This window comes from Symphodus melops (genome assembly GCF_947650265.1).
Source record: "Symphodus melops genome assembly, chromosome: 8".
NCBI lineage: Eukaryota > Metazoa > Chordata > Actinopteri > Labriformes > Labridae > Symphodus > Symphodus melops.
The window spans coordinates 27,347,733-27,357,419 of NC_136698.1; the positions used below are offsets into that span (position 1 = coordinate 27,347,733).

At 39.1% G+C, this 9,687-nt stretch overlaps 1 protein-coding gene across 3 annotated transcripts; it reads right to left on the minus strand.

Annotated features, from left to right (window-relative positions):
* Nucleotides 1-2,308: 2,308 nt before the first annotated feature.
* On the minus strand, nt 2,309-9,687 carry nmu (neuromedin U). Of its 3 annotated transcripts, XM_079350922.1 has the most exons (9): nt 9,556-9,687; nt 9,404-9,525; nt 7,222-7,277; nt 7,050-7,097; nt 6,859-6,912; nt 6,739-6,765; nt 4,428-4,481; nt 4,291-4,333; nt 2,309-2,799 (listed from the first exon to the last, which is right to left on the minus strand). In XM_079350922.1, the coding sequence occupies exons 2-8, from the start codon at nt 9,522-9,524 to the stop codon at nt 4,298-4,300; spliced, it is 396 nt and encodes a 131-aa protein (XP_079207048.1). In that variant the 5' UTR covers nt 9,525; nt 9,556-9,687; the 3' UTR covers nt 2,309-2,799; nt 4,291-4,297. The 3 variants fall into 3 exon arrangements, with proteins under 3 accessions (XP_079207048.1, XP_079207047.1, XP_079207049.1); XM_079350921.1 differs by lacking the exon at nt 9,556-9,687 and having other exon boundaries at nt 9,404-9,530; XM_079350923.1 differs by lacking the exons at nt 7,050-7,097; nt 9,556-9,687 and having other exon boundaries at nt 9,404-9,530.

Below are 9,687 nucleotides of genomic sequence, written 5' to 3' on the forward strand. Positions count from 1 at the left end.
TCTTTTCCCGCACACAGAGACGCAGACTGCAGGGGGGGGGGGGGGACTGGATCCAGAACGGCCTCCTGCTGCTGAACTCCAGATAACACCGGGGCTGCATGCAGCTGATCGATGCCAGATTTAGTAAGATTATCTGGATCGAACTGTCACCCGCAGGTAAAGGTGATACAGACTCTCAGTGGACCGATTAGTTTAGCAGTCCAGATCAATGGTCCTCAACCGGTCGAGCCTCAGATTCGAGAAGCGATTTTTTTTTTTTTGATCAATCACATTCAATTTATTGACAAATTGTGCAGTTTTGTATTGTAGCATTCAAAGAAACAGAACAAAACAATCTTGTTAAAAAGGCTTCATAGACCTTTTGACACAATTTTTCTTCAAGGCAAGTTTTACTTCCCACTCCCTTTGGACATATAACTTATAAAAGCTCCTTATCCAATGGTCTTTTTTTATTTTATTTTTATTTTAATTTATTCAAAATTATACTATCCAGTGTTTGTAATTATTATTTATTTTCCGTCTGCTTTTTTGTATGTTCGCTTTTTTATTATTATTATTATTTTATTATTATTATTATTATTATTATTTTATTATTATTATTATTGTATTATTATTGTATTATTATTATTTTATTATTATTATTATTATTTTATTATTACATGTTCGGATTAAATAAACAAATCAAATCAAGGCAGCGACCCAATTTTGGGTCACAACCCAAACGCATGTCCAATATGAATTTAAAGTTTTTTTCTGCTAAGTTAGTGAACTAGAAGAGAAGATGACACGTTTGTGTTTCATCAGGAATTTATAGTTTAATGTGTTTCTTAAAGAAAACAAGTCTTTTAGTTCCATTGAGACCATTGATGTCTTTGTGTGATTTGTTCACCATGATGCTGCTCGTTGCCATGGCAACATCCGAACTAAACTAAACCTGCAGTAACACGTTTTCACCACACCGACGAGTCAATGAGCTGATGGCGCTGTTTTGATTTCACTTTAAGAGGAGATAAAATGTAGATTATGCAAATGTATTATCATGTTAACTGTTAGTATGTCAATTCATTGTTTTCATACTCCTGAAGTGTTTTCACTAATGTGTTCCCCGACCTGTAGATGATGTGTTTTCTGATTCAAAATAAAGATTGTATGTTTTCCAATCTGCAGAGGTAAGCAGAGACGACTTTTCCTAATTGCCAAATTATTTGCCTACACACACATTTTTATTCTTGCCTTTAGGGTTTGTAAAGTTGAAAACTCTTGTTCTTGTTTTTAGATTGTAATAAAGAGATTTAAAAAGTGAAGGGGGGGGGGGCAGCGTGTCATTATTACACAAACACACAGATGATTTGAACTTGTTTTGCCTGCTAACATTTATTATCCTGTTTCGGTCTTTGGTGGTATATATATATATATATATATATATATATATATATATATGTTTTTTTTTTATTGATATCAGAAATATTTACACACACATTTAGCATTCATCCTCTTATCACACGTGTGAAGGTAACACACACTCTTAAATGTTCATGAAAACATATACGAGGAAAATCATCCATTTTAATATATTACCACTAAATGTCTGATTCAAAGCACAAAGACACTGAGGACATCTTCTGTTGAAAAGAGTTATTACACATTTAAATAAAAGATGAGAAAGTGTTTGTGTAAACAAATACCACACACACAAAATAAACAAAGAATTAATAAAATTATATAATTATTTAAAAGGAGAGAGACTAAAACACTACAGGAAATTAAGTCCCACATAAAGGTTGGTTTTTGACATAAATACGTCACAAATTAAATGTATTTTTAAGATATGTTAAACTACCTTTATTACCTTATTTTTATTGTATTATTGTATGTGGTCAAACACTTCTATTATTGCTTCCCAAACTTTTGGGTAAACATAAACATAATTTCATGTTTACATGCAGGACACCATGAAATCCAAAATAAAGTACAACTCTTCTGTTATCCTAAATATAGTTTAAAATAATTTGTCAAATAAATCTTTTTTTTATATTACACACATATCAGCATGGATGCACTTTCTACTTTTAGTCAAATGTTTATTTTTTCATATTGTGTAGATGGATGTTAGGAGGGGGGGGGGGGGGGGGGGGGGTATAATATCTCCATGTGACTGTCAGTGACAAACATTAATATGATTCAGTTGTTTCCTGTTTAAGTGACCAAACAGACTCAAGCAAAGCGACACGCTGGACTGACCACGACACCCAGTTTTCATTTTCCCTTCGCTGCGAGTGTAAACAAGACGTCTCAGCTTGTTAGCTTGTTCTCTACGTGGAGACACAGAAGCACAGAATCACATCCATGATGCTTCGACTTGTTTTGAAAGCAGAGAAAAACGCTCTTATTGAACACCTATGATGTCTTTGAAAGCTTCATGGTATCAAACAGCATGGAAGGAGGACAGTTTTCACCGTGTGTATTTGAAGCTTTTAATGGGTGATTTGTGTCATGGCGGCGCGGCTGTGTCAGAACAGCAGAGGTGGCTTCAGGCTGTGGTGGAGGGGCCGGATGTGACGTCTCACCCCCTTCAGTCAGTGTAACAAATCACACTTACACAAACACATTACAGCAGTTTTAATGCAAATGACACACACAAAATAAAATGAGGACAAATGAACAATCGTGTTTTTTCTACATTCAGACATCACTGTACAGCAGAGGCAGAGTTCTGTGGAGCGGATCAGTCAGTCGTGGAGCAGCAGATCAGGTCTCAGGGTGTGCGTGTGTGTACACTCAGCTTCAGAGGTAAGGACTCTACACACACACACACACACATGAACACACAGGATCAGAGGATGACAAACACACACGTTAGCGTAGCCGTTATGCTAAACTAGCATACACGTAGCAGGGTTAAAAAACTCCACAAGGTGAAACTAAAAGAACTGCACACAAACTGCACGACGAGGATTCAAACCTTCACTCTCTCAGTGTGACGTGGTGTTCTTATCTTTTTCAAATATTTCTCTCTTATATTACATATATATTATAAAGGAAGCTTCATCCGCTTCCTTTATAATATGACACATGAAACTCCAGGATTTAGCCTTCGATAGTTCAGAGTGGTTTCATGATTAGCTTTCTGAAAGTCCCCAAAGTTCAGATCCATGAAGAACACTGGGAGGATTTTTAACTTCTAATTTAATTGATTTGACCTGTTTTTGTTTTTTTAATAATATTTTATTGTATTTTTTTTCCCTTTTTTTAAAACCGGCTGCACTTCCTGTTTTATTTTCTTGCTCTTCTCTTGTTTCATCTATATCTTATAACTCGGCACCGTTCTAAATGAGGATCCAAGGATTGAAATAAATAAAGAAATAACTGATGATGAGGATTTCTAGTCCCAGAGGGGTATAATGTATGAGAACCGCTTTTTTTTGGGCCCGTGTTGCCATGGTTACAGTAATTGTTGCATGGAGGCTGGTGCAGGCGCTGAACTATGAATGAACCTGCTCAGAGATGACTGAACTCATTCTTGTTCCATCACCTGGACGTCTGCCCTCTACAGGATGTGTGTTAAACTACCCTGCATAGCTGAAGTCGGCTCTGAGTCGAGACCAGCATGTGAACAGTTTGGACCTCCATTTAAGGAACACAGCTGAAGTCAGCCGGGACATTGATTTGCAAAAAAACACAATCGGGATGAAATCCTGGCTGATAAAATAGATGATGTGCAGCTTTACACAGTTTACAGCTCGAGCTGAAGGTGAGAACACAAAATGTGTCGATCTCATTGGCTGCTTCAGGTATTCCGTCGGATACAGTCCAATGAGGAATCATAAAGATCAATCATGTTTGTGTCCTAGTGACACACACAGGAGAACTCTTTGGACAAGTCCGGCTGATTCCACAGGGTGAATTTCGGGAATGTTTTGGAACAGGAAACTCAGAAAGTCTGAGGGTGAATCAACTCAGAGGTCGGATTTGGCTCACCGTTTGTTGAACCTGCTTTCTGAAATACGGGCCCCCCCCCCCCCCACAGGAGGAGAAGGATCTGGACTCCCCATCCCAAATGAATCAAACTACACAGACGAGTGCACAGGCTGCAGGTCTTCAGACATTTTGATTCTACTCTAGAAATTTCTTTTCACCTAATTTGACTAAACTTCTGTGTGAAACCATCCGTGTGTGTGTGTGAGCCAGCACAGTTTGATGTCCCACTCCGTCGAATGAAGATTTTCTGTCTCTTTGGCGTTTGACGTGACGCCACCACATCTATTTAACCAGATAAAAATAAAGCATTACCTCATATTTACTCGTATTCTAAGGATCGTCTTCCATTTCGTGGCTGTAAGTAAAAACAAGATTGAAAACAAAACGTCATTCATGCTGCGTCGCCGATTTGATGCTTTTCATTTAATGGCTCTGACGCTTGTTCCTACCCGATACAGGAAGTAGCCTCTGCTCTGGATTCCTCCCGGGCCCTGCAGCTCGGCCTGCACACACAAAAACACAATTTAATTTGATGACATGAACACACGTGTCTGATTTGACATTTTCTCCGTGTCTCTTCATCTCTCCTCTGTCAGCCTTCACACAAACACGCACGTCGGGATTTTTGTCGAAAAACAAACACAGCTCTCTACCCACAATCCCTCTGTGTCCACTTTGTGAATGTCAGCCGCTTGATAGCGTCGAGGGATACGCTCACCTGTCAGCCGCGCTAATTTTAGAGCGTAATTACTCGCAGCTCGGGAAAGAACAACTAATGTGGACTGAACTCATACACGGAGCGAGGGGAGCTGAATTACTCGCATGCAGCCGGGAAAACATACAATCAGAAGAAGTGCACGCCATTCAGAAACTTTCAGAAACCGACGCATCGTTTCAGAAGAAAGAAATCTTTGGTGCATCCTTTAATCCTTTAATCAGACTTCATGTGCAACAATGAGGGGAGGGTTGCTGGTGCAAACCCCGGTGTAGACTATGGAAGTTGTTCTTGGAGAGAGTCCCTTGAGCAAGGCATTGAACCCTCAACTGCTCTGGTGTGCAGCACCCGCACTCTGACGTCTCTCCACTAATGCACGTCCACAGCTCCTGTTTGTGTGTGTGCGTGAGTGAGTCGGGCCTCTGCGTGTGTGTGTGTGTGTGTGTGTGTGTGTATGAGAAGCACGTCCCCACAATAACAGAGTGTAAACCACATTTTCCCCCTCAGGGATTAATAAAGTCTTTCAAATTAAACAAATTACATCTGTGGGATTATTGTCAGCAGTGAAAAGAAAGAGCAGACACACACACACACACACACACACACACACACACGGAGCCCGTCAAACACACACACACACACACACACACACACACACACACACACAACAGAAACATATTTCTGCATAAAACGTCCTTTAATAAGATGTATGCTTGTTGTGAGCAGCCTCAGCGTTGTCGTTTTGATGGAGGAGAAAATGGCTTCATATCTCAGATAAACACACAATCTGATTGGACGAGGGAGCGCACCTCCTCTGAGGACGGTCTGTGCAGGAAGAAATGAAGCAAAACGAACAAAATGCATCTAAAGCTGACGTACCTCACATGAAGCCTGACGACAGATTAACATTTAACTTTTATGACACGTGCAGAGCTCCCTGCATCGTCTCCAACGTGGAGATATACGAGCGTTAAGAAAGATCACGTCAGCCTATCGCAGCTCAGCATGATTAAAGGGGCTGAAAATGTGGGAAAGAAAAGATGAAGAACCAGAAGTCAAATATTAAAGGGATACTTCACCCATTTGCATGAAGCTGTGTATCATTAGAAACATGGTAGTAGTGTTGAATGGTCGTGAGTCCAGCCCTCATTTTGATCCTGAGACGAGAACAATATGTTTTTCTTTGCCTGGAAGTTTTCTTCATGTGATGCAAAATGACGCTTTTTGCATCACATGAAGAAAACTTCCAAAAAAAGAGGAACTCTTTTTTTGACTGTTTGAAAAGTAATTCTTATATTTTTCATGTTAAAAATATCAAAACAGTTGTCGACTGCTTTTCTCTTTTCAACATTTGATATGTTGTGATATCTGTGTTTTAATATTAATGTATTTCATCAAAGATTCCTGTTTCTGCACGAACAGAAAAAGTAACACAAGTTCTCTTGTTTGGTTTTTAATAAATGAAGCAGCATGTTGGTGTTTCTATAAAGACTGTCTGCGTGTTAGTTATCAGGTTGCAGTATTTAGTATTTACTTAAGACAATATAACATATATAAAAAACTGTTTTATATCTGCAGCTGATTCTGTAAATACTTGATGCTGTTTTTGATCCTGCACTGACGCGCTGCTGTTCTTATCTGCGCTGTAAAGTTCAAAGTTTGAACGATGATAAAGACAGTCGAAGTCGTTGTTTGCATGTTCCTCGTCTTCAGAGAAAAATGTGGAACTTCATGAATGTTGTTTTTTTTAGGGGGACGATGTACCGACAGCAGCTCGAACTAAACACACGACTCCTGTGGTGATTGTGAAGCAACGTGTGCTGATGTCTGAGATCAATAACAGATAATAATAATAATAAAAAAAGAGATTAAAGAAACTGTGATAGTTCAGATGTTTGTGTTTCATTTACTTCCTGTGACGACACCATCTCCTCCTCCTCTGAGAAAAGGAGCAGATCAAAGTAAACCAGGTTGAATCTCATGAAACGTCTCTGTGGCTCCAAATTCAACTTCAAGAAAAAAAAGATTCATAAAGGTTTCCTTACCCGTTTACTTCCTCGCACTTTGAGCTCCTGAGAAGGAAACAAAAGGTCACTCTGTGAATATCAAGCGTGCATAAAAAAACATTCCCTCCTTCAATAAGTGACACAAATATGATGACACACCTTTGACTTCTGGACCAGCATGAGAACACAGAGCTCTCCTAACACGTCAGACGCCTGCACGGAGGAGCAGCTGTTACAACCAGTGATGACTGAAGCTGCTTTAAACACACACACACACACACACACACACACACACACACACACACACACACACACACACACACACACAGACAGGCGGACACAACACTCACCCACATCTTCAGGTCTGCGGAGAGGTAGGCCGAACACACGGCGTCTATCTGTGGAGCAGCACACAGGAGATGAAGCACACACACACACACACACACACACACACACACACACACACACACACACACACGCACGCAGAGGATGAAGGAGAGGAGGAGGAGGAGCGATGCCTACCTGGCTGAGGAGCTGCCTCTGAGCTGTTGTGGTTTGATAAAGTTCTGCTGGAGCGCCTTCAGTTTCAACACACACACACACACACACACACACACACACACACACACACACACACAATGTTTTAATATTACAGTTTTCACTTTGACAGACAGACAAAGGTTGATGTTCTGCTTCCACACGGCTGCAGAGTGCATGAAAGCTTCCATGCACGTCGATAAAAGATATCTGCTGCAATATAAAAAAAAATACATTTCATCCTTCTGCTTTTTTAGTTTTGTGTCGGCGCCGTGGCGAGCGGTCAGCAGCAGCGTCACATGAAACGATGGATGGATCGTCCAAATTAAAGATGTCGACATGTTTCCATCCTCGGATTCTTTTACCACAGTTTGTGTTTTTTTAATTGTCGATGGTGTAAAAGTGGCTAAAAACAAATAAAAAGGGCATTTATCTCGTACGACAGGGGCCAAGAGGAGGAAGGAATGAATCCACACAATAAAAAACAAACATTAGAAATGTTACCCAAAAGTTCTCGTGTATTAAGAAGAAAAATAAAGCCGAGTTGGAGTCAAGCAGTTTAGTTTCTGAGAAAGTCGTGAAACATGAAATAAAGTGCAAATATGAAGACTGTGCATGTTTTCCTTATCAGGCTGCAACATGTGTCTGTTTGCATTATTGTTTATCTGCCATTTAACATGTGTAGCTTTTCAAAATAAAAGATACTTTTTGATACCGGGTGTTTTAAAATGATGCAATCTCCACTATTTTAATAATCTACCGTCTGAAAGTAAAAAACAAAACCAAACAATGAAAACAAGAACTATTAAAGATGATACAGGAGCACAGAGGAAGTAAGACATTAACAGGTTACCCACGCAAACAGACTTTATGTTATTGTTATTCAGTGAGTCAAAGGGGGAAGGACACAACTTATTGATTTATAATTGATTACTTATTTATTATTTGTAATTTCGAAATTGAGAAAAAATTGTCCTGCCGTTACCCCAAACCCGTCACTGTGATCCTTTAGGACCTGTTGCCATGGCATCAATACAGGCATGGATATTGTTTAGTAGTGTCAAAATGGAGTTTGAAGTGATGGTAGTGACAGCCCGAGTCCACACACACACACACACACACACACACACACACACACACACACACACACACACACACACACACACACAGCTGCTCATCAGGAGCTTGTTACACAACTTGATGAAGATTGATCCTGTCTTTAAATTATCGATGTTCAGAATGATGACATTTTTTATTTATTATTATTTTGAGTCTGCAGCACACTGATGTGCAGTAACTGACATTAAATCACATGTTTGTTAATAATAATAATTTTCATAATCAGATAAACAGATGCTCTTGAATTGGGCTGCATGTTGTTTTTCTGTTTCAAAGATTATTGTATATTTAAATTATTTATAATCTTAAAACGCTTCGTGTGCATCTTATCTGATGAGAAAATCTTTAATTGTTCAGATGTTCTTACGTGATATTTTTCACATTATTTCTTTAAGTATAGTTTCATCTGTGAGTTTTTTTTTAAAAGCTGCTGGAGCACAAACATGTCAGCTGTTTTAGGATCAATACAGTTATTGTATTTCTATCTACAGACTTCAATACAAACTTTTAACAATTTATTAACACATTTTAATTTGTAAATTATAAACATTTGCTTTGGAAATATTTATTTCTTGGTAACTCAACTTAGCTCTTAATATTAGAATGTGTTGCTCCTAATTTTAATAATTGATTATTTTTTCTGTAATTGTTTCCATCTTAACTTTGACAACAGATATTCATCTGTTTGGATTATGAATAATATCATCACAATCTGCTTCTTTTTTTTTAATGAAACCTTAAAAACACATTGAAACTGAAATGCTTTTGATAAATGCTCCACCAACAGTTTGCTTGTGTTTTTGATTGTTTCCGTCTTTAATTTGAAAATCTGTTCAGTTTGATTAGCTTCTTATCCCTTCATTTCAATCTCAACCATATACATTGATTTTTATTACTCTTCACTATAGTGTCTGTAGAGCACTTCAGTGTAACTCCTGCTGTTTCTAAACGTGCTCTTTAAATAAAGTCACTCGACTTATTGGGTGGGTGGGTAGATAGATCGATAGATAGATCGATAGATAGATCGATAGATAGATAGAGGTCTTACTTGTGCAGACGGGGACGCAGAGGATGAGCAGCGCTGTGAGGGTGATGCTGGCCGGGCTCAGGGGACTCATGGCTCCGCTGCTGGAGGCTCCGCGCGCCAAAGACTGGATCTGAGTTTGCATCCTTCTTCTTCTCCTTCTCCTTCTTCTTCGTCTTCTTCTTCTTCTTCTGTTTGTTTTCTTTCTGTCCGCTCGACTTCTTGCTGTTCTGAGAGTTCCAGCCTGACGTTAAGAGTATTATGAAGGCTCGTGGCACTCACACACACACACACACACACACACACAC